The 25,209-nt window shown below is 36.3% G+C and overlaps 2 protein-coding genes across 24 annotated transcripts in view; both read right to left on the reverse strand.

Annotated features, from left to right (window-relative positions):
* Positions 1-3,962: 3,962 nt before the first annotated feature.
* Positions 3,963-16,415, reverse strand: ABHD10 (abhydrolase domain containing 10, depalmitoylase). The gene is made up of 5 exons (XM_032299145.1): positions 16,117-16,415; positions 13,399-13,582; positions 10,695-10,806; positions 10,004-10,141; positions 3,963-5,915 (listed from the first exon to the last, which is right to left on the reverse strand). The coding sequence occupies exons 1-5, from the start codon at positions 16,256-16,258 to the stop codon at positions 5,571-5,573; spliced, it is 921 nt and encodes a 306-aa protein (XP_032155036.1). The 5' UTR covers positions 16,259-16,415; the 3' UTR covers positions 3,963-5,570.
* A 3,465-nt stretch (positions 16,416-19,880) lies between these two features.
* Positions 19,881-25,209, reverse strand: part of PHLDB2 (pleckstrin homology like domain family B member 2) — a 252,429-nt gene continuing 247,100 nt past the window's right edge. For all 23 annotated transcript variants that reach the window (XM_032299126.1, XM_032299127.1, XM_032299128.1 and 20 more), the window contains 3 exons: positions 24,924-25,143; positions 21,043-21,128; positions 19,881-20,445 (listed from right to left, as the gene is read on the reverse strand). In XM_032299126.1, coding sequence (XP_032155017.1) covers positions 20,305-20,445; positions 21,043-21,128; positions 24,924-25,143 — 447 coding nt within the window. In that variant the 3' untranslated portion in view covers positions 19,881-20,304. The remainder of the gene's footprint in view (positions 20,446-21,042; positions 21,129-24,923; positions 25,144-25,209) is intronic.

Consider the following 25,209-nt stretch of genomic DNA (forward strand, 5'->3'; position numbering starts at 1 on the left):
TGGGAAATTGATTAGAAGCTATGCAGGAAATGACTCCTCAAATAATACATGTGTTGAGAAAAATCTCCTACCGGCTGGTGCCTGGACTAAAGAATATTTAATTACTTAGGAGACATGTGGGTGGTTTGCCTGAAAAAGACTTAGCTGTCAGTCATTGAAGGCCTGGGAGAGAGTACTCTGAAAGAAAACCAGGAGCCTCAGGAGCGCAGTAGGTTTAAGACAAGGGAACGGCTGACTAAGGCAGGTCTTATTGCCGCATGGAATCATCAGGTGAAGCAGCCCAAAAGACAGCAGCACAGTCTTCAGACACTTGGAGCTTAGGGGAAGAGTTTACATCGGTGAAATTGACAGCAGAATTATGGAAGTCATCATTTGCATCTTGAGGAGCAGCCATAAGGCTAGTTCTAACCTTAGACTAAGGGAACAGAGGCCTAAACAGAAAGCATGTAACTTTTTCCATGGCCGGAATGGCTTTAAGGAAGATGTTGGTTTGATATACAAAGGTTGAAACAATTCCAAAGTTGTACATTTGCCTGTCTTTTTTAAAACACAGTTTACAAATCTTTCATACCCAAAGATTCCCTCATATTATAACAGAGTAACTGATATGCTTTAAGTGAGTAATTGGGCCCATGGTTCTAGAGAGAAAACAATGGCAAAGAGAGGGGCCACAGCAGGTCATAGAAGTGTCCAGAAATTAGGAGGAAGTCTTCAGAGAAAAAATGCTTGATCCCCTCAGGGGTGACAGCGGAAATGAGCTCAACCTTGCATTTACTAAGTGCCTGCTAGTATTGCAGTGAATTCTTTCAACAACTTTTTAAGAGCCTGTGTTATGTACCTGAGACACAAAAATAAATGATACATGGCAATTTGGCTTAGTAACAAAGTTAAACTCGTAAGCAATAAATGTTAGATGTCATGCTAAAATTATGCACAAAGTACTCAGGTTGGTACAATAATATGTGGAGGAGGGTGTTAAGAAATCAGGGGAAAGGTTTATAAACGAGATTATTTTATGTCTTAAAAGATGAGTAGGTGTTTGCCAGGTAGATGTAGTGAGGCAAGACTGGTAGGGAATGTTGCTGTCAAAAGAAGTGTATTTAAGGTAAAAATCTAACAGTATTAATAAAACATAGGGTTAAAAAGAAGAGAAACATAGAAAGAAAAATGAGGCTGGAATGTCAGGCAGGCTCCAGATCATAAAATGTGTTTGCAAGTGCCCATGGTTAAATTTTCAGGAATTTCAAGAGACGGATATTAAACTCAGTCATTCTTAGCAAGTAGGTTATATTAACTTACTCTTAAATAAACTATATTACAAAGAAAAATTACTCAAAGTGGACCACTTCCTGATTTATTTTGCTACATTTGCTGTTACCTATGTTGAGAATAATTGCGTTTATTGTCTCTATATGGCGTAAATACTATGTGATGGTGTGCTACTGGGCATTTCCTCCCAGCTTTGCATTCAGAGATGTCATGAAGTAGTGTTAAACCAGCCAGGGCAGGAATATTTATGCTGTGAATGTCAGCAAATGCAAGTCAGGGCTCCACCTTACCACCAAAAGCCAGTTCTTAAAATGGCTTTCTGAACTGGCTTTTGATTGTTAAACCAGCCTTGCATGAACTCATGTATCATGTAAGATTTTCAGCTTTTTCATAGAGAAAAAGAATGATCAATCTGATTTGGGTGAAGGAAAAGGAGACAGTCAGAATGACTCACAAGTTTGACTTGTATAACAGAAGCAATGGTGGCGCCATTTATTTTAAGAGGACTCGAAGGTGGGAAGATACATGAAGTGGAAAAGATAATAAGGTTTGGATTTACTGCATTTGGGAAGCCCATGTTCCATCCCAGTTCATTAAGCAGTTGGTTTTATGGGTCTGGAGCTCAAGAGAGTCTAGACCGTAGGTATGCACTTGAGTCACCTGCATGCAGGTAGTAGTTTAAACCATGAACATGGTGATGTTGCTCAAGGTGAATAAGTAGCAAAAGAAGACTGCCAAGGCCAGAACTCAAGGAATATTAACATTATAAGATGGGCAAGGAGAAGGAGCCAGTAAAGGAGTTGATATAGCATGTCAGAGATGTCTGAGGACAAACAATCTCAAAATAAAGCTCCTGAGCTCAGTCATCCTTTGAGAGAAGGAAGCTAGGATACAGACTGACAATTTCAAAGCAGTAAGTAGTATCAAAAAGGCATGGATAGATTACTGTTCACAAGAGAGTCCAGGGGACCTGGCAACAAGCTTCCTGAAAAAGAGAGATGGGGATGAGTAAGGAAAGGCTTCAAGGTGAAACTGACCTTTGAGCTTCTTCTTTAGATGTTTATCTAGCTGCAAAACCCTGAAAGCCCAGGAAAAAGGGAAGACAAAATGGGAAAGTATATTTTCCCCAAAAGATACAGTTGGTTAAAAAAAAATTGCCTGAAATTTTCTAGGTATATTCTCCAACTACACCAAAGCATTACATTTTTTTCATCCAACCATTACACATACTACACGATTGTTTCTAAACTAAGAATTTACTTGAGATCTGCATTGAGAGAGGATCTTTAAAAGGTATATGGAAATTCCACCCACTTTTCCTCAACCCCAGAACATAAGAATGCTTTAGATTTTTTTAAAACTATCCCAAATTTAATGAGTATTTGACATATTTAATTTGGGGACTATCCTTGGAATAGTTACATGGCAAGTAATTCTCTCAGCTTCCTATCTCTGTACTTTATAAAACTCAGCGTTGCCCAGAGCTTTTTTCTTCTACACCTCCAGAGATTTTTCTATTTGTTGTTTGGAGAATGGTATACTGTTTAGATTTGTATCTGGAAATGCCTCTAATCTCAACAGATGTAGCAAAAGCAAAATATATTATGCGGCTTCACTTAGCCTTCCTTTCAAATGATATTTGCCTCATCCGTTTCTGTTGTGGATGCTGAGACTTAGAGGGGTCTATTGCCACTTTTTAAATAATGACCAAGTTCCAGAGGCAAAAGCACTGAAGGGCTGCCAGCCATTCATGCATTTGACACGTCACTGAATACATGGCATGAAATGGTTTCGGAAAAGAGCTTTGGGAAAAACTAGAAAAAACAAGTAATAGTGCACTAAAATACACTAAATCTCACAGATGCAAACTCATTTGGAATTTGTGATGTTAACTTCTGCAAAGCTAGATTAACTTTTAAAAGATTTTCCTATCTTTAGATCATAAAGGTTCCCTCTCTTTTTCTGTTTTAAACTATTAGCATTTGAAAGAACATCATCAAACATTCCTATTTGGGATCTTGAGGTCGGGATGGTCAAACCCAGAGTTCAGCTTCAGAAGCCCTACCCACTTCCCTTCCTATGCCTTCATGGATTGTGTCTTCAGTCTCTGATTAGACTGTGTGCAAAAAGATAGTGCCTCCTGTGTCACTGTTCCCAACGTGTTGTGCTTATTTAGACCTTAAACCCTATTATCTAGGTTTACGTCATTTTTCAGAAGAGACAGACTCAGTGAGGTCAGTTGCTTCAGTTACAGAGCTAGTAAACGATGAGCCAGAATTAAAAACAAAGCTCGTCTCTGCCCTTAACCATTATGCCAGACTGCCTCTACATATGTATTATGAATCTCTAATCAAATTTATTACATTTTGTTATGTTTAAATGCAGAAAACCATCACTGGCAAAGGCCTCGGCCTTCATGTTCCTACCAAGCCTCACACGTAGCAACGTCTAGGCAAAATAAGTCCTTGAATAGCCAGTGTCATCTTCTATCAACCCACTCCAGCACCAGGCACTGCGGCACACAGAAATGGTTTATCTTTGTGGTTTGTGATTTTTGTCCAGTATAAAAGATAACCCATGTTTAGTTTAATTGCTCTGTAGGACATAAACCAGTTTTGTATTTGTGGAGAGCCCTCAACACCATCCCCAAATTCGAAGATTTGCTAGGAAGACTCATAAGACTTTACATACAGTTCTGCTCATTGCCATGATTTATTACAGTGAAAAGATACAAAACAAAATCAGCCAAGGAAAAAAGACACATGGGGTGAAGTCAGGGGAAACTAAGTGCAAGCTTCCAAGAATCCTCTGCCAGTGGAATCACAGAGGATGAGCTTAATTCTCCCAGCAACCAGTTGTAACAGCACTTGTGAAACGTTGTCAACCAGAAAAGCATGTTAGAGACTGAGTGCCAGGGGTTTCTACTGGGAGTTGGTCACAAAGGGCAGTCTCTGCCTGGCACATACCCAACTTCCAGACTCCCAAAAGCAAAGCAGGTGTTCAGCAGAAACTATATTATTCTACAGTTTAGACACAGTAAGATACTTTAATCAGTTCTGGGAATGGTGGAAGCCCCCTGAACTCCAAGTTCCCAGAAGCCAATCAAGGGCCAATCTTGCAAATCCGGTCTCTAAGGATAAGTAATCAGGTCTGCTTCATTAACACTTTTTTCTGCACAGCAATTTTATCTCAACATTTTTCTTCAATGCCAATAAATACTCAGTTTCTTGAATTGTACTTGGAACCAGCTTTACTATCTGCTGAGTTCCTCATTGAGTTGAGTAAGTCTTTGACACATGCTCATTTTATATACATGTATATATGTCAGTCATGTCAACTTAATAAAAGGTTTGACAGATAATAACCTAATCAAGCTAAATAAAGTCCAGCCAAAATTAATGGATAAAAAACATTAACTCAGTAATATCAAAATCCACTCTGCACCTCATTTTAGTTATTTAGGAAAAAAAAAGCCTTTATACTTACATTTCACACTTTCTTACTGACTTTAGAAAACCTTCTGATTTAGGTGGCAATCACTTGCCTAGTTGTACTTAGGGCAGGATTAATGAAATAATGAATGTTTCTGCAAGTAAGCAATAATATACAAAGATCAATTTCCTCTTTAGTTTTATCAATCAGAATATTAAAATGCTACATCATTTCAGATGAAATTCCCCATTTAAATATACGACATATCAGCCAAAATTTAGAAATAGCTCCTTGTGTCACTAGTTTTTGAGTCTTTAAAAAAAGCCTTAAAGTTTGAATATAATGTGCAGCTTATATAACCTATATATATAATACTTTATATATTATATATAAAGTAGCATCCTTCTTGTGAACTTCATCATGCTTCAGAAATTTCTCCAATCATTTCAAATTTACTTCAATAAAAATTTCCCTATATTTTGTGAACCGCATTTTAAAATCAGAATGTTACAAATTTCCATCTATAACAAAATATTCATGCTTTATTAATAATTCTAATTAGAAAAGGATGCAATTAAGAGCTGACATAGCTAACATAAACATAAGAAAAGTAAACTTTTCTTGAATAAAAAAATAGGAAATACTTTAATGAAAAAAAAATCAAGGACAAAAGGAAGGAGAAATTTTTCTAAACGGTACCTGGTCCTTCTTCACAATTTGCATTACTTACGCAAATACATCATTAAATAAATACTCATCTGATATTTACAAAATAGAGGTAAGAGAAAAACCTAAAGTATCAGGATCTTTCATTTGCTATCCCTCTTCCAATCTTCTGGATACATTACATACCAACTAAACATGTGATACTAATTAACTATAGTTGAAAGCTTATCAATTAAATCATCAATTGTGTAAACAAGAAGCTGAATGTCTGCTTTTTCCTTCATTCGGTGATCACTATGTTTTCGGAGGATGACATCCACATCTGTGCTGAGTACTCGGTCGGCAACCTGCATTGATGTATGCCAAGGTATAACATCATCCTTCATGCCATGGAGCAATCTTATAGGGCAGTTCACAGGAATTGGGCTATGTAACAAGCAGTGGTGTTCAGCTTCTTTAATGAAGCTGTACTGAATGTGAAAAACTCCTTCTTCATGGTATTTTGATGGTATGCTCCACACACCTTTCATCTCAACTTCCTTTTTTACCTATTGAAAAAAGAAAAATAAAAGTATTTGTGACTTTAGGCAACACTAACACATGCGATAGCTTTAAGTAATCTAAAGAAGGCAGTTCTTGAATGAGAAAATAGAGATAAAAGTATAATAATAATTTTCAATAATTAATTACTATATGCAAGGTACTATGATGGGTATTACATACATATTATTCCATAAAATTCTGTTAATAATTCTGTTATTATCCCATTTTTATAAAAGAGGACATTAAAGTTTAGATAAATGAAATATTGTGCTCAACAGTTGAGGGCCTGGCTACTAACTGTTATGACTAAGACTCAAACTTGAGTTTAAATTTATCTAACTTTATCATACACTATCTTAAATCAGGTGTTGCTTCACCCCAACTGAAAAGAAAAATGAAGTGGGAGAAAAGTATTATAATTTCTTGGAATCAGTCCAGGTATCATTCATATTTGTATAAAATCAAATCATACACATACTTATGCAATTTTAGGCTAAATATAAAAAAATAGTTTTCCTTCCAAAGTCCTAGAAAAAAAAAAAATCTGATTTTTGTTTTGGATGACAAAGAAGACTTCCACATACTTCCTGAAAATCAAACAATAATATGTGTACATTATTCCCATAAAATGAAACATACATGTCCTTGACTTTTTGAGAACTTATTTTTTACATATATCTTAATTTTTCTAATTAAAAAATTAGAATTTTGTATGAGTAACATACAGACATTATAGAAAACACAATAATAATTTTAAAAGAAGAAATAAGCCACCCATAATTCTATCTTATGGATAGAAAAACCATTAATATTCTGGCTTATTTCTTTCCCGTATTTGTCTATATGTGTTTTGGTTTTTATATGAGTAAAATGCGAAATACATACATATCACATACTCATATACAGTTTTCTATGCTGCTTTATTTAACACATATATTTCTGGGTTTCAAAAATTCTATGAAAAGGTTTTAAAAGCCGTACTGCCGTCCACTGTAATTGACTTAATTAGCTTGACCCATACTGTTGGATACTTTCATCTACACTTTTGAGCATAAAAGTTTATTTATATGATATGAAGGGCATTTCTAGAAAAATGGAATGGACATCTTATTAAAAATTTTTTAAAAATAAGGAAAGAAAAGCTATATGTAACATATTTGAAAAATTTAAAGTTTCACAAATATACTATGATTTTTCCATGTTTAAAATTGTTTATTGAAAATGTAAAAAGGAAAACAAGAACTTAAAATATATAATCTACATGTACTTTAGGCTTTTAATGTATTTTTTTTAATTCCAGAAAGATTTAATGATTCAGTTAAAAAAAAATCATACTTCTAAATATGTCTTCAAATGATTTAAAATTAAGGAAATTCTACAAAATTATAAAATGCATAACTCTATATTAATATCATGGTGTTTTCTGTATTAAAACAACATATGAACCAAATATTTAAAGTAAAGATGACATTCAATTATCCTCAAGTTACTCAGGATTGTTCCTGAAATTTGTAAATATTTCAGTAGATAAAACTTAGTCCCACTGGCTATTAGCTGAAGTAGAGGCTTTGCTAATTAATGGGATACTCAATTAATAATAGTTTCATTTTAAGCATCCCTAGCCCCCAACCAGCTCTGTTACCTGCCACTGAATTGAATTAAAATGGGTCTATTTGAAGAACAAAGTTAACTTTATAAAATGTTTTATGTCTCAAATCCTCAAGAACAAAAAGTTTGGAAACAGCAAAAACATTACCTAAAGAAAATGTACAATATATTAAGTTCTACACTAAGAAAACTTATCAAAGCAATATGGTTCAGAAGCTTACATTCCAAACAGCTGTGCATCATGTCTGAGGCCCTCTAGTGTCCAAAGAAGGAAATAATGATTAGAGTCAGTTAAAGAGGAAGGTCAATGAGAAATGCTGGGCTTAATATTCGGTGGATTATAAGAGATGGTAAAAATCTCCGCATCTGCTCTGTTGACATTGTTAGGGCTAGCTGTTTATGTGGAGAAGAAACAGTGGGCTTAGTGTTCCTGCTCTTTCTTTATATATGTTTTTAAGTTAACCAAGGGCTCAACATGCTTCTGTTAACAACTGCTTATCTGATTAAGTATTAGCAAAACTATGCCCTGATTTGCAGATTATAAATCTTCTCAGTCACTTAGGAAGTATCTACTCTATCCTCTCTGAATGATGTGAACACACACACACACACACACACACACACACACACACACACACAGAAATGTACATAGCTGAGCACAGGGGCTCATGTCTGTTATCTCAGCACTTTGGGGGGCCAAGGCAGGAGAATCTCTTGAGCCTAGGAGTTCAAGATCAGCCTGAACAACACAGCGAGACCCCGTTTCTAAAAAAAAAATACAAAAATTAGCCAGGCATAGTGGCGTGCACCTGTGGTCCCAGCTACTCAGGAGGCTGAGGTGGGAAGATCTCTTGAATCCGGGAATTCAAGGCCGTAGTAAGTGACGATTGCACCACTGCACTCCATCTTCGGCAATAGAGAGATACCCTGTCTTAAAACCCCCCAAAATAAAAACAAAACCAAAACAAATATACAGAGGTTTTGTCATTTACCAATAATGAAAAACAATAATGAAAAAATATAATCAATTCCGCAACCCCCCCAAAATCAACTCCTATTCAATCTGCCATGTCCTTGAGATAATTTCCTACCCCAGGAACTGCTGTATTATTAAGTTAAGAGGATGGAGCAAGGAGTCCACGTTTAGATCCACAAAATGGCAATGGTGGGAAACATGAAGACACTGAGCAACTATGTATGAGAAACCACCAAGAAAGTGAACAAAATTCAGAAATAGGAGATAAGTTCAAGGAAGACCAGCTTTGTAATTTTAGCCCTGATAGGAAATAATATGAGAAATCTGAATACACACACAATGCTGTTTCTTCAGGAGCTGAGAACAACATAAACTAAGAAAGAACTCAGATAATACATGGCACAGGTATTAATACAGAACTTGAGGTAAATCAATGACATTCTACTATTCAACCCCACCTATTTTTTCTTTTTTTTTTCTGAACTTCCTTCACCTCTTCCTCCATTTTCTAAAGCATTGTTCTCAAACTTTACAAGAGATTTATTAAAACATAGATTGCTAGGCCGTATCCCCAGTTTCTGATTCAGGGTAAAACCCAAGAATTCAGGTTTCTAACAAGTTCTCAGGTGCTACTGCTGCTAGACTAGAAACCATATTTTTTAAACTACTACTCTGTTTTCTTTAATTTCTGTGTCTCTGTGACTCTGACTGACAATATGTCTAGAGAGTTCTGTTGAGAGGATCTGAGGCTGCTTTTAGTCTAAAATAGAGCCAGCTCTTCACATTCATGGTTTCTGCATCCATGTATTCAACTAATTTTGGATCAAAAATATCCAGAAAAAAAGATTACATCTGTATTGAACATGTACAGACTTTTTTTCTTGTTCCTATTCCCTAAACAATGTAGTATAACAACAATTTACATAGCGCTTACATTGTACTAGGTATTTTAAGTAATCTAGAGATGATTAGATTATACAAGATTTTGTGCAAATACTACACCATTTTCTTTTATGAAAGACTTGGCCATCTATGGATTCTGGTATCGTGGGAGGTCTTGGAAGCAATCCCCTTCAGATACCAAGGGGTGACTAGTTTCAGTTGATTAGCCCAATCTAACACAGTCATAAGAACAGGCACTACTTCCCATATGCCACAAAGAGGAACAAAAGGAGTTCACGACGTAAGATCCAAATAAGTAAACGTAATTAATAAAGAAAATGTTGCTAAAAAAATAAACTTCAAAGTGAGATTTTGTTAATGTGTCTCAAATATTTGGCAGAATGATTTGAAGCGACTGTGAAGAAAAGAAATCTTCAAGAAAACAATGTCAAATAATTAAAGGTAGAAAAGAGATTGTGTACAGAAAGGCAGCTAAGACAAACGATGGGCCAGCATAATAAGTCAAAGGACTCATTATGTTATCTGTCCCTCCTTCCTTCAAAGAAAGAGGGAGCAGAAGTATAAGAGGTAAATATACTGAGGTGGCCAAAGTGACTTTTGACTTACCTCAACAGGAAGCTGATTAAACTGTGTCACGAAGCCATCTGCAGCTGTAGCTACGCCAATAAGAGCCATGACCTTTTCTGGTCGTGCAATTGCAGCATGAAGCATAAGCCACCCCCCGAGGCTAGATCCAACAAGAATCTAAAAATAAAAAATAAAGTATTAGGTCTTTAAGATAGTATAGGGCATAAACATAAAATATGTACAATAAAAAGTAAAATAATATATACTATTAGAAAGTAAAAATAATACAATCATTTTAAATCAAATATCAAAACTGAATAAACATTCAAATTAAATAAAAACATTTTCCTTTCTTTTCTTTTTTTTGAGACAGAATTTCCCTCTTTTTGCCCAGGCTGGAGTGCAATGGCACAATCTCGGCTCACTGCAACCTCTGCCTCCTGCGTTTAAGCAATTCTCCTGCCTCAGCCTCCTAAGTAACTGCGATTACAGGCACACACCACCACACCTGGCTAAATTATGTATTTTTAGTAGAGATGGGGTTTCACCATGTTGGTCAGGATGGTCTTGAACTCCTGACCTCCAGTAATTCACTTGCCTCAGCCTCCCAAAGTGCTGAGATTACAGGCATGAGTCACCACGCTCAACCAAATATTTTCATATCTAAAGAAACAGCTTAAATATGAGGTTATAGTCAGTAACTATCATCATACTTAACAAAAACAGTCACCTGTGGCCCTTCAGCTAAGTCATCAATTATAGAAAGAACATCTTTTCTCCATTTCCCCACCGTGCTTTCCTCAAGGTTACCATCTGAACTTCCAACTCCTGAGTAATCAAACCTGGAAAAGAAGAAAAAAAATTATATTTGCTTCTTTAATTTTTAAGAAAGACAGCACCTTCCTCATTACTATAATGCTTATAGTAAAAACATCACAATCAGTGTGTATTTTAGCAAATTATATTGGCTTATTAACTTTCAAATATCTCCTATGTCCAATCACTTTTCTCACCTACTCCACTGCTACCAGCCTGGTCCAAGTCACACTGTCTCTCCACTGAACTAATCCAACAGTCTCCTAAAAAGTCTCCTGTTCACATTTTCACACTCAGTCTTTTTCTATATAGTAGACTGATCCCTTCCAAACAAAACCATGTCTTGCAAACCCTCCAAAGGCTTTCCATAATCTTTAAATCTAGAGTCCTTATCATACTTTGGTGCCTGATCATCTCTCTGATCTCATTTCTCATTGTTTTCTCCCCCTCTACCGCCAACTGTAACCTCACTTTCCTTCTTGAAGTTCCTGTTTCATCACCTTTTCTCTCCATATCTCCTAAGGATATCCATGCAGATTGTTCCCTCACTTCACTCAGGCCTTTGGCTCAAATGTTACATCCTCAGAAAAGCCTCCCATGACCACTCAACTATTAAAGCTGTGCTGCTTTCACCATTCTCTAATTCTTTACTCTGCTTCATTTTCTTCATAGCACTTATTATTACTTGAGATATATTTGATTATTTATGGTCTGTCTCCCACATTAGAATGAAAGCTCCACATGGGCACAAGCTTTGTTTCAATGTATTCCTAGTGTCTAGATCAGTTCCTTGCAATGGTAGGTGCTTGGTGCATATTTACTGAATTAATGGATGGGAAGGAGACCAGAATAAAATTCATCATCACCAACCTATCCATTTCTTCTTCCAACGTCCTAGTTATCTAGGCTCAGAGTCTGTCTGGTCTTTGAATTCTACCTCTCCTTAAGGGTATCAAATCAATAAAAAATCACGGTGATATAAAGTATCATACCACACCCACAGGTTACCTAAACCCTAGTCATACTGAACTACTCCTAATTCCCAATTACACCCTTTTATAACTTAGAGCCTTAGCATGCGGTTCTGCTGCCAAGAATGGCTTCCTACCCAACGCAAATTCGTAGTCATCCTTTAAGTCATGTCACCTCCTTTGAGGAACTTTACTTGACATTTATGCCCCATTTAGTACCAGTTTCTTCGTATGTACTCAACACTTTTCATATTGTATTAAAATCAAGTTTGTTTTTAAACACTCATCTCCCTCTGACTAGAATGTCAGTTCATTAAGGGCAGACTGTTTCATTCAAGTTGGTTTTTCCAGGCTCCAGAATATTGCCCGCCCTATACCATCACCATTCACTCTCATTTCTTCTTATGTTCATCCCTTTCTTTGCACTTTGGTTAAGTCCAGTATCTTGGTGCAGGTGTTTGTTTGTCATCTTAGACCTAGACTATCACAGTAATCTATCTTGTGTCTCTATGACTCTGTTTTTAAATAAAGTCACCATACACATGTCGGGTTTTTTCCTTAACCTTATATTGATATAGCATTACCTTCAGTGCTCCCTGCAATATATAACATAGTGCTAGATAATCTATTTCCAAAAAGTACTCCAATCTTCAGAATAAGAACAGATTTTAAAAGGGTTCCCAGCATGAAAATAAAAGAATCCAGTTAATTTGGTAAAAGAAATTATTAAATCCATATAACTGACCAAATTTCTGCTAATATACAGGTAGTCCAGAAGTTTTATATATAGTTGTATTTTCTAGAATTATTGAATGAATGTTAGTGAGTCACTCTTCTAAAAATTTAGACGGATAGATTTTTAGGCTGTTAGTGCTAGAAAATAACTCAGAAGTTATCTGTAGACCAAGCTCCTTCTTTTGATGACAAACTTAGGTCCAATGTTTATTAACTTACTTGTCTTGTAATAGAAATTGCTAGAATTTATTGTAGAACCCATGTTTCTTGAATTCCAGGCTAATCTTTTTATGAAATCATACCATCTCTTCTGGAAAGTGGATACTGAATATATGACTGTTACAGGTAGACCTTATAAAAATATAAAGTTATTTACTAAAATAACTGTCAGTATGAAAAATTAGGAATTATAAAATCAAGCTTTAGTGAAATACCACCTATTGCTATTTATGCGTATACAAAATCAAATTACAGGAGTGGGAAGAGAAAATTCAGCAGAAATTTGTATTATACAATTCTTTTAAATACATGGATTACTTTTAGATAAACAGTGATCAAATAAGTCCTTAAGTCCCCAGTGGAAAATGATAATATAAGAGACTGTATGAAAGCCAACTAGTATATCTGTTTGCTGTCACATACATTATTGCCTCTAAAGAGCTTAGTTACCACTACTTCTCTTAAGATGTCCTTTCTTGCCAGGGTTGTCAGTGTGGCACAAAGGCCTTTTTTTTAAAAAGGTCTATTAAAGGTTGCTTTTAAAATTACTCTAAATCACAAGATGCAAGTTTACAGGCCATTAAAATAATTTATAAAAATGCTGGCATTTACTTCAACTGGTTAGAACAGAAGTAATTCTCCACTGCTGTGCTAATGGTAGCAATTATTTTCTCAGTAATGTGTTGTTCCTACCTTATGTAGGCGTGACCTAGAGATTTGCAAAACTCCTCAATCGCCAATGCTTTTGTACCATTCATATTAGAAATATAGCCAGGGATGAAGATAATTCCTGGACTTTTGCCTTTTAGCCTCTTATAAGCCAGTTTTGGAAGGTCTGGTCGATTAAGGAAAGAGAGTGACGTCTTTTGTCTGCAAGCTAAACAAAGTACACAAAACATAAACTATGGTTTGCAAATTCGGTCGTTGAAAAACCATGTATTTTCAATCCTAACTTTCTGATCTTAATGAATTGAGGTAAAATGCTATTTCCATTTAATAGGAAAAACAAAAACTCGAAGTACTAAATTAATAAGTCTGTGCATGACATTTCTAGTTTTAAAATCATGTGAACATCAGTACCTTCTCTGAGCAAGATCCAACCTTGATTCTTCCAAAATACACAATGAGGTAGCAATTGCAAGGCAACAAAAGACAGAGACTAATCAAAAAAATTTTCCTGTAGCTACTTTATCATCTATCCTAAACAGTACCAATCAACATTCAGATTTATCCGCTACAGTTTCAGCCCTCTCTTGTGAGATTTTTGGCCTCATTTTAAAATTTATTTTTTGTTTGATTAGTTTCACATCCCCTATTTTCTTTTCTTTTTTTTTTTTGAGCAGTCTCACCTTGTTACTCAGGCTGGAGCCTAGCTTACGGCAGCCTGGACCGCCTGGACTTCCCAGGCTCAAGCCATCTTCCTGCTGCAGCCTCCCCAGCAGCTGCACTACATGCATGTACCAGTGCACCTGCCTAATTTTTCCATTTTTTTGTAGAGACAGGGTCTCTCTGTGTTGCCCAGGCTGATCTCAAACTCCTGGGCTCAAGTGATCCTCCCACCTTGGCCTCTTAGTACTGAAATTACAGGTGTGAGCCACTATGCCTAGCCTTGCATCCCCAACTTTCTTGGGGATCAGAGAAGATACAGGTTTGGTCTGCCCTTGGAAAACCGTTTCAAAGGAAGAGGTGCTGTGCCCTTTTTATTATTGACTCCCATCCACCCACCTCAACCAAGAAATCATGAGCCACAGTAACAACTCATAATTTTATATCAGCTGAGGTGGGTTCAATGAGCAGTTTCTTTAAAAATAACATATTAATAGTACATTTTTGGAAAGAGATTTCTTATAGGCCTATGCAATCATTTTGCATTTTATTTGTTGGTTTGGTTTTCTGCAAACGGAACACACAGATTTTAGTGTAATTTAAGTATAACAGTACAACTGATGAACTTTATGAGTATTCCATTTTGTCATTTTTCAAATTTTCCATTATAAAATTCATACTTGCTCTTAAGAAACAAGTAGATTTTTTTTTTTTAAAGAGTCATTTATAATCCCACCTCTTCTTTCCAAAGACACTAGGTTTGTATACTTCCTTAGGGTCTTTGGACTAACAAATTTTCTTTTTTTATATTAAATGAAGCCATCCTCCACTTTGAAAACTTCTCCATCTTGAAAAGAGAATCCATGTGTGCTGCTAAAGTTTTCCCCATTTGGTAATTAGGAAGCTGATTTTTAAAAAACTTAACTGAAGGCCTTAAAGCTATCCTTTTTACATGTAAGCTTGTTTCAAAGTATAGAGAAAAACGCCAAATTTAAAACTTTCGGTAAGGGCAAGTTATGTTGACCCAGATTGTGTCAGCAAAAATGTTCATTTCCCATCATCTCAGCTGAGCACGAAAAAATTTTTACGACTCTTTTCCAGAAATCACCTCCCAAAACAGTAATTTCCCCGAGATAATTATAATTTATTTAATGTAAGTTCTAAGTAGACAGATTCATATAATTATATCCATAAATCATCTTTGAACGTAAGCATTAGTTCAAAGCCTGGTGCATGAGTGCTCAATGAATGTTTGCTAAATAGATGAAATAATATTATACTCTGGTTAATGAACTGACATACTTATGCTTTGCCAGGAGTATCTGCATGTATAACATGCCTTTTGGTTGTGTACAATTAAATGCAAGTTAAGCTGATTATAAAAGTTTAAAAATTTTAACTCCATACAAAACATCTCTGCCATGACATTAATTACCACTCCAAGCACCATGCATCTGACAGCTGCGTGGCAATGGCGTGAACACCACACAAAGCCAAAAAACAAAAGGGTCTAATTCAAATATTATATATACATATACGAGGTTCTCTGAGTTTTGGCCCAAATTCTAGTATCCTTTGTGCAATAACGATTACGGTTCTTTCACTGAGTGGGTGCAGCAAGAAGGCAAAACTAGAAACTGAAGTTATGGGGGCGTCTACACTTTTTACAAAGAATATGCCTCACATTGTTAGGTTTCCTCAAGTCAAAGGAGAGTCTGTCTAAGGATTTTAGGAGTCACAATCTACAAACTCCTATTAGTAACTAATAATCAAATGCATTAAACACTCATTTTAGTTTTTCCTGGTGTTGGCGTTTAATGCAGGGGAGGCAGGCAGGAAGCAGGAGTTCTTTAAACTGCACAGCGTAAAATGCCAGCGAGGGCCCGGGATGCCCAGAATGCCGCAGGGCGCGGGAGAGCTCTCCTCACAGCCTACACTGGAAGTGTACATAGCGCCTAGGACTGGGGTGCTGAGAAAGGGGGAAGAGCATTTTTGAACCGGGCGCCAAAGACGCACTGCACAGGAACTGACGGAAACCGAGGCGTTCGAAAGTACGTATTCTACTCCCGCCTTTCGGACACTGACCTGGGAGCCACCGTGGCGCCCGCTGAGGCATCGGTGCAAGCAGCGTGTTGAAGCCACAGTGGGGACCGAAGGGGACCGCTGCCCAGCCCCAGCTCCGACAAGGTACCCAGGCCGCCACAGTGGCCATGCGCGCAACCGCCATCTTCCCGGCTGTCCCGGCAAGCCGCAGTGTCCCACAGAAGCGACCCCTACGCACCGGAACTGAGACTGCGCATGTGCTGAAGGCTGGAAGGCGGAACTTGCTGAAGAGCGCGGCGCAGGATTTTCAACTTGCGAAGAGCGCACATGCGCAGAGCGTCGTGGCTCGTGCCCTTCTTTTGGGCTGTTGGTTCTGCTTGTAGCAAGGTTTGGCTTAGGGCCTTTGGGATGTTTTGAGTGGCGTCGGGAGGCTGCCCTATCAGCGGGCTGATAGATAATACAGAGCTGGAAGCTTGGAAAGGAACCCTATCCAGCGGTCCTAGATCGGAAGCCGCAGTCCCGCCGACCGTATGACAGTTTTAACCAGTACCACAAATGCTCCCAATATCTGACATTAATCTCACCTGTATAACCTGGAATGGAATCGGACATTCCCTGCTGTGACGTAATGACTGATTAATGAAATACTGAATTATCTTGGTTCCTTCCTTATGCTATATGCAAAAGTAAATTTCAGTTAAAAAAAAATGATTTCAACGGAAGAATACAACTGGGAGGATTAAATAAGTTTTAGGAGAATATTTTATAGTCCGGAAATAGAAGGGACTTTTTGAACTAAGATTTCAAACCCCAAGATCATAAATAAAAAATATATTTGTATACGAATTTAAACTTTTTGAATGGCAAAAGACACCTTAAGAGCCCAGAAAAATGGATTTTGTAGCATAGCTACATTAATATTTCTAGTTCAGCCTGCTCCTAGAAATAAAAAATATAATTCCAATAAAACTGGTCAACAAGTATGAATAGGCTTCTCATATAAGGAAACATGATGCTCAAACTCACTAAGTGAAAAACTAGAATTTAAAAAAGAAAACCATTTTCCCCCATTCAGCTGGCAAAAAGGAAAAAGAAATAATTGGCAATGAGACACTGACACTTAGGTATTATTGCTAAGAAGGCGAATTGCTAAAATTTGCTGTCAAGTAATATGGCAACATCTATTACAATTTTAAAATATGCATCATTTCCAATGCCCTTTAACACAGTGGCATGAGTTTGTGACTATCCTAAAGAAAACAACACTAGTTCTTAATAATACTGCATATTATCTACTGTAACACCATTTTTAGAGGCAAAGAGAAGGAAAAAAAGTGGGAATGGCTAACAATAGAAAAATAGTTGAATAAATTTGTAGTAACAGGGTTTCCAGATTCCAGCTCTGAATATCTTTCAAACTAATTCCTGGGGGCCTCAAGCATTAACCAGTAAGGTTTTATCTAGTAGTTTCCTATTTAAAAGTTACGGTGGCTTGTGTAATACTTTGAGTAAATGTAAGATAGTAAAGTAACTTTTACTATCCTGAAGACAGCTAAGTAACTTTTACTATCCTAGTTATAAATTTGGGGGGCAGTAATTGGTACCAGAGTTAAAGGCAAAGTTTGGATATAGTGAATCCAGCATGTGTTTGCAGTCTGGAGAACCTGGACTGTTGGAACAGTCTGGAACAGTTAGAGAAATAAAGACTGAATAGATCTCTCTCAAGAGATGGGATGCCTCTCATCTACTAATGACATTAGTAAGGACAGCAACTTGAATTCAGGACATACTCCAAAAGATGCTGAGCTATGTTGCCCATTCTCCATTAGACCTGTTGTAGATTCTAAGGGACTAAATCACTAAGGTGATGCCTGATGCATGTCATTTTATCAAGCCTTGTATCTTTTTTTTTTTTTTTTTTTTCCGAGGTGGAGTCTCATTCTTGTTGCCCAGTCTGGTGTGCAATGGTGTGAGCTCAGCTCACTGCAACCTCCACCTTTTGGGTTCAAGTAATTCTCCTGCCTCAGCCTCCTGAATAGCTGGGATTACAGGCACCCTTCACTATGCCAGGCTAAGTTTTGCATTTTTAGTATAGACAGGGGGTTCACCATGTTAGCCAGGCTGTTCTTGAAATTGTGATCTCAGGTGATCCACCCACCTTGACCTCCCCTGCACTGGAGATGTGAGCCACCATGCCTGGCCTATCCCTTTAAGATAAAAGGATAAGTAAACACAGTCCTAGCAATCCCCAGCAATAAATGTTATCTGTGTAAACAGACAACAATAAGATGTCAGATTTTTTCAGGGTTCATTTCATTTTGTAAGCAATAGGATGTAACCAGAGATAATTCTATTGAAATTCTTCAATTTATAGACTACAAATCATAACGTTAGCACACAACAATCTTTACGTAGTTCCTACAATTGTCGTCTGCAATTAATTCATACTCCATCATACTACAGATAGGTAACTTCAAAATAAGAGATGAGTTTATTTTCAAATGTGAAATCAGGTCAACATTTTAATCTAAACTCAATATATTCAACACACATATTTAAGAGGCTTACTACATCATGCAATTTGATTAGAGGACCTTTGCAATCCTATGAAGAGATTACAGTGCAGAAAAGTCATAACTTTACATTAACCAATGAAATCTTAACAATTATAGTCTTATATCACTACAGGATTTCAAAGTGATCGCTGCAAAATCAGATTTTAGAAATGTCTTCCACAATTATGATTTTTGTCCTTCACTGTTCAAGTAAAATATTGTGTCATCCAGTTGCAAAATATTATTGACAACATGTATATATGTATATGAACCACACTGCAAATTAACAAAAGAATTGTACCCAGTCAGGTCTGACAAAGTTTAATGAAGAGACACTTCTAATCTAATCATTTAATCTTCTAAGTAATATCATTATTCTCTACATCTATTCATTTGCGATGTTTTAGGAAAGAGCACATTCATACTTTCAAACATGCAAAACATGATAAACTAGAATAAATGGCACTTGAAAAACCATTATGAAAGAGACTTGCCTGAAGTCATTTCATCTGACAAAAATTGACTCAAAAAAAAAGGTTAATTGTAAAAAAATACATAATATAATAATGCATTATAGAGAATGTTAAGTTGAACTTCATTTGCCGTTTTGTAGAACTACACCACTTCTGCAAATAAGTATTTTAATTGGTCTGTTCTTTGGTGAAAACAGAGCTGTGATTTCATACCTATGTCAAGGGAGCAGTTAGCAGGTGCGCCCCACAACAAAAAGAAATCAGACAATCTAAAGGACACTGGCTACTGGTTGCCCTTATTCTCAGCACCAGGAATGGAGAAATCTTCAGCGAAACAAGCTCCTAACGTCAGATATTCTCTTTATTTAAAACTGTTTAACATGACAGAATGCCTGTTGCATAACATGGCTTTTTTTCTAAAACAAACAGATTTTTGCTTTCTTCTTCTACAAAAAGTGGTTTGCCATATATATATATATATTCCATTACTTATATATATATATATATATATATAGAGAGAGAGAGAGAGAGAGAGAGAGAGAGAGAGAAAAAAGCTTATACCAGTGGTGACACTGCAAAGTCAATTTCCTGGGCATTTGATGGCATTGAAATACCATTTTGAGATATTTAGAGCAATACTAAATGCAGTTCATCACTTGCAGTTTCTACTGTTAAACAGAAGTCAGCCCAGGTCTTTGGTTTTGGTGCAGTACTTAAAAATTAAGGCAAAACTCCTCCTAAAATATATTTCCCTCCAAGCCCTTATTTGCTTGTTTACAAAGTAACTGTCAGCAAAATGCTACCTTTTTTGAAAAGCCAGTTGATTACCAATAACGTCAATGCCAATGATTTGGGTGCTAAAGTTATTCTGTATTTCCAAGTACATATAGATACTTTCTAACCTGTTTAGTTTATTTCACTAAAACCAAAAGTTGATTAAGAACAGTTTATATGAAATGTTCGTTTATCAAAATAGTGTTTTCTTTCTCATGGGAGCTTCAATTATTTTGCTATTTATTGTCAAGGTTTGTATTAAAACCCTTTCTTTTTTACAAATAACTTCTCTTGATATGAAAGGAGTTCTGAGTATACACAGCTCAAGCGCTGGATCTGTTGGGTTTTCTCATCTGGGATTGAATATGGCTTCATTCTTTTAAGAGATTATTGCAGTCTGCCCTGAAGTGGACTGTTGCCTCAGTTCACTACAACAAGAAGTGAGTGTAACCTTCTGCCCCCGTTACTATAACATCCATCCAGATCCGCATGGCTTCTGGTGATGGGGCTACCATGTAATAGATTCTGTCATGAGTCTTGACGCTAAAGGTGAGTAACGGATTAGGACTCTAAAATTCAGAAAAGAAAAAAGAATATAAAACAAACATCTTAAAATACAACATTAAATAACACAGACATGTGAAGACTTCTACAAAATTTCCAATTTATTAAATTTACAAAGGCATTACTTTTGCTCTAATGTAACTTGCACCCCCACCCCAGAGCCTTTTTCAGGACTGACTGTTTTTCTGGCCTTTCTGCACAAGAAATCTCAGACAGAGCTCATGAATTATTTCAGCAGCTAGTTTGTAAAGCTCTAGCAGGGTACCTAGCTGAGAGTAGGAGCTTAATAAATAGTAGCTGTATTCTTAGCCCTACTAAGCCCCCTCTTAACTATATGGTAGCTTCTTTTTAGAACCCTGGCACAGTAACTCTTTAGGGTTTCCCAAACCATTACATCCAAAATATTTCCTCAATTTGCTATGACATTTTTTTCCCTCAAAAAGATTAGCCATCCCACTGAACTTCATGTTTACTTTACCAGCACCATCCTGATCACATCTGTTATATCAGAACATCAACTTCAAACTGCTTAGACTCCAAAAGTATTTTTCCCTTCTTAATTATGGATTCAAATTGTAGGAATTTAGAAAACTGATATTTACCTTATTAGCATTCTTGAGATGATCATAATACACTTCTTCAATGGCTTGAAAGTATATTACTCCTTTCAATTTAGTTTCATGCTTGTCTGCAAAGACAGATGAGTGTTAAATACTTTATCACCACTGAGGAACAGAAAAAATAATAACTTCATTACAATTACAATCATTAAAATATTTACAAAGTATTTAATTATCTAAGATTAACTCAGAGAACTTAGGCTAGTGCCTTAGGCCTCTTCTATCTATATTGGAAAAATTAAAAAAAAAGCAATAAAATTACTAGCTGCAAACCAAAGAGACTAGATGACTTTGCCCAAGGCTGTCCAGCAGATTAGCAGTCAAAAGATAACCTAACATACTGACTTTCAAGTTAGCATGGAAAGTATAAACACTAATGGCACCAGTACAAATGATTTCTCCACATTTTCCAAGACTACCTTTGTCATGAAAATATTAATATGCAGATCTGTTGTAATAAAATTTTTACAAAGTGCTTTTTGACTTGTTATTCAAAATAATTTTCTACCTATATTTATTTCCTATCGAATTTCTTATTCAGGGTGCTTGATTTTTCCCCATTTTCAACAAAGCTTTAGGCCAATAATTTATGTCCTTTCAATGTAACAATTTCCAAACTGTTTTCAAAGACTTCATCAGATTAACCATAAAAACAAAGAAAACCAGAAACAACGAAAACACGAATCAAACATATAGCACCACTCTGTGATAGTTCTTGAAATATTTTGTAATTTAAACTCTGCAAGGATCACAGTGCATGTCAGCATAGTAAAGAATTTTAACAGCATGAATGAGGAGGCAGGGAAGGAGACTCTATTATACCCGAGTAGTGGAAGTGCACATAAGACAGCCTCTTTTGGAAGACAGTTGGTAAGGCAAACACAATTTAAAATGCAAAAATCCTCTAACTAAGCAATTGCACTTCTAAAACGTTACTGTATATAAGATCTCATGCACGTGCAAATAAATGTACATGGATTTGTGTTTGTTGTGACACAAGGTTGCAAAAGATCTGCTTTAGCTTTAATAGAAGATTGACTCAATTACAGACCAGCCACACAGTAAAATCTACAAAGCTACTGAAATGATGGAAGTAGATATGTATCTGCTCCTAAGAAAAAAACCCTTGAAATACTATTATATGAAATAGGATATGAGTAGAATGAATAATTCCGTCCCAAGTGTATAAAAGAAAAAAGAAAAAATATATATACATTTTAAACATATATAAAAATGCATAGAGAAAATCTGAAACAATATTTCAGGCTTAACAGTGAGAGATCAGAACTTTTATGATGGTAAAGAGACAATTTCATCATAAAAAAGTTTTGTTATATTTTGTATTTTTTACTAGTTTAATGTCCCTTTTTCTAATAACAACTACAAAAGGCTAGTCTAAAAAATAATGGCCCTGAAAAATTCACGGCAGGAAGTAAAACTATTTAATTGCATTTCATCCAGAATATCCTAACCTATTTGCCAATGGACCACATTTTTTGTTTTTCCTCTTCCTTGGGAAACACTGTTTTAACTGATACCATGTTCAGTAAGTGTCAGTCAGTTTCTGTGAAAGAACAAGGTCAATGCATCTCTCAAACATTTGCTGGAAATGATATTGCAGTAATTCATGAGAATATAATAATACTTTGTTTTCTGAAAGCAAATATAAAATAAAATCTGGAGATAAAAGTAAATCTTGTCCGTGTTTCAAGCAAGCAGAAGGAAACTTTAATCTGTAGGGCACTTCATAGGAGTAAGAACTCTGAAAAATATAAGCCTCACAGCCAGTTTATGAGCTAAGACAAGCAATAATGCTATTGTAAATCAATGAGATAACGCTACCCATTCTGCCTCTCTCAATATTATCCCATCAGTTTGCAGACATATTTTCTTGGACTCAGTTTTCTTTAGAGACTCTCCTAAAGATCCCAGTTAATAGGCAGGAGGACAAGGACAGAGGGCCAGGGCCATGAATAACACAGAGTCCTGGGACTTTACCACTCAGTGTTCACATTTGCAGCTCCTGCGCAAGTCCATGGCCCTTTCCCTCACTGACAAGCAGAAGGGACGTGGCTCCTGTAGGGTCAAGTCCAGCCTGAACTGCAGTTTGGATGACTGCCTTGGGACTGGTCTATTCCTGTGCCTGTTGTGTATGGGAAAGGCGGGGTGGGGTGGGAGTGGACAAAGCTGACAGGTGATGGCTATAAACAGAGTCGAATGGCAGCATTTGCCCAACTAGGTATCACTAGCCAGTTATATCATAAATACATATTAAAAAGCTGAATGAAATATAATTTTTGTCTTTTTAAAAAAATTAGAGTTCTGGGTAATTTTTCATATACCAAGAAGGTTTTGGCATTTTTTAAAAATCGAAAGTCACCAGAAGTTTCTATTTGGAAAGACACATTTACATGGGTCTGAAGCTTGGGGCTTAGGTTTGAAGCAGTTGGCCAGGACATTAAACCGCTCACCTGGCTGATAGATAAGGGAATGAAATAAGGCTCACAGAGAACAGGAGCACAGAAGAGTGAAACAGTTTTGTCTGAAGTTCTTTTAAAGTTGTATTTTTGGAAAATTCTGGGTGAGGTTTTCTGAAGGGAATACCACATCATACAGTTTTGTTTATGCAGGGTACAGACACCAAATTATATTAACTGAAGAAAGTTGCTCTAGATATTTATAAAACCCAAGGTCAAAAAGCCCTAGAGAGGCAAAGCAGGGGACCTGGGAGGGCAGGCCATAAGCTTCAGGCCACTAACTTCTGCAGTACCTGGAACCTCACCCAAAGAGCTCCTCAGTGAAAGGCAGACATTCCCCTACTGGCTCCTCACCCAAATCCTGGGGCTCCTGAGTCACGCTTTCCTTTCCTCCACAGGCTGCTTGGTTTTTCACACTTCTCCTTATAAATATAAACTGACCTCACTGGACCGATTAAATGATTAGACTATTATTTACAGTTATTGCATTGGTACATTTTATAACTCCTGGTGATGCTCATACATACTGATAGTCACCCCCAAGCAGGTTTTTTCATAACATCTTGTATAGCACCACTCTTTTTTAGCAGCTTAAAAGAAAGCAGAGCTATACTTGCATTAAAATGAACATGTTTCATATGTGATCCAAGAGGAAATAAGAGGTTCTTAATAAGTATGCCAGTTACATTAATATTTCTGCATTTATATAAGATACAGTAGGGTATGCTTCCTGTCAGCCAATATTTAAGAATCCAAAAATATTTCAGGCACTTAATAAATACTACTGATCACTAGTTTACCAGTGAGCTTTACTCTCTGTGCTTAAAAGATCATTCTAGTTTATGAAGTATAGTTGAATGATGTTCAACTATGGCTAATTGTGTGTGACTAAAATGGGACATATGACAATCAATCAATCACAAACCCCTTTTCTTTTCCTGGTATGTTGGTTTAAAAGGCAATATTTTTTGGGATCCCACCCTATAGTGATAGTGCTTCCAGTATAATATTGTGATGTTTCATAAAATGCAGGGAACATAAGCAACTTGTTACCTAAAGAATTGATTAAAACAGAAAATAACAAATAAAAGGCAATATTTTGATCTAAAGAATAAATTTTACTTAATATTTATTGAGACCCAAGTTTACTTTAGAAGTAACATAGACCACGTTTTTTAAAGTAACATATAATGTTTATTATTTCTAGAAAGGAAATTCATATATGAACTACATAATCTAAATATAAAATAATGTATACAAATCTGATATTGCCATTAATTCTGCTACGTATCAACCTACCTATTTACACTGCATTTCAATTGCCTCTGCTCTTTAACAGAGGGTTCCTGATTTGAGCATATGGCTAAAATTTTTTTTATCACCCACCTGCATAATAAGAAAATGTTCGCTTGTTCCGATCAAAAACAAACCAACGTTTTTTCCACGTTTTAATTTTCCCTCCCATTTTGATGAGGAATCCTCGGCAAGTCTTCTCTGTGATTGATACATGGTAACAGGTGTCAATATTGTGACCAGCAGTCTCTACATGGCTCCGCAAATCAAAGTCCTCCTTCCGGACAGGCAGGTAGCGTGTCAAAGGGCGAGCCTGGAAAAGTGCAAAACCCATTGCATCTATAGCTAATTATTTGTTTTGTTTTAGGTCACACATGTT

This window comes from Sapajus apella, unplaced genomic scaffold (assembly GCF_009761245.1).
Source record: "Sapajus apella isolate SASKATOON/1434 unplaced genomic scaffold, GSC_monkey_1.0 scaffold40, whole genome shotgun sequence".
Lineage (NCBI taxonomy): Eukaryota > Metazoa > Chordata > Mammalia > Primates > Cebidae > Sapajus > Sapajus apella.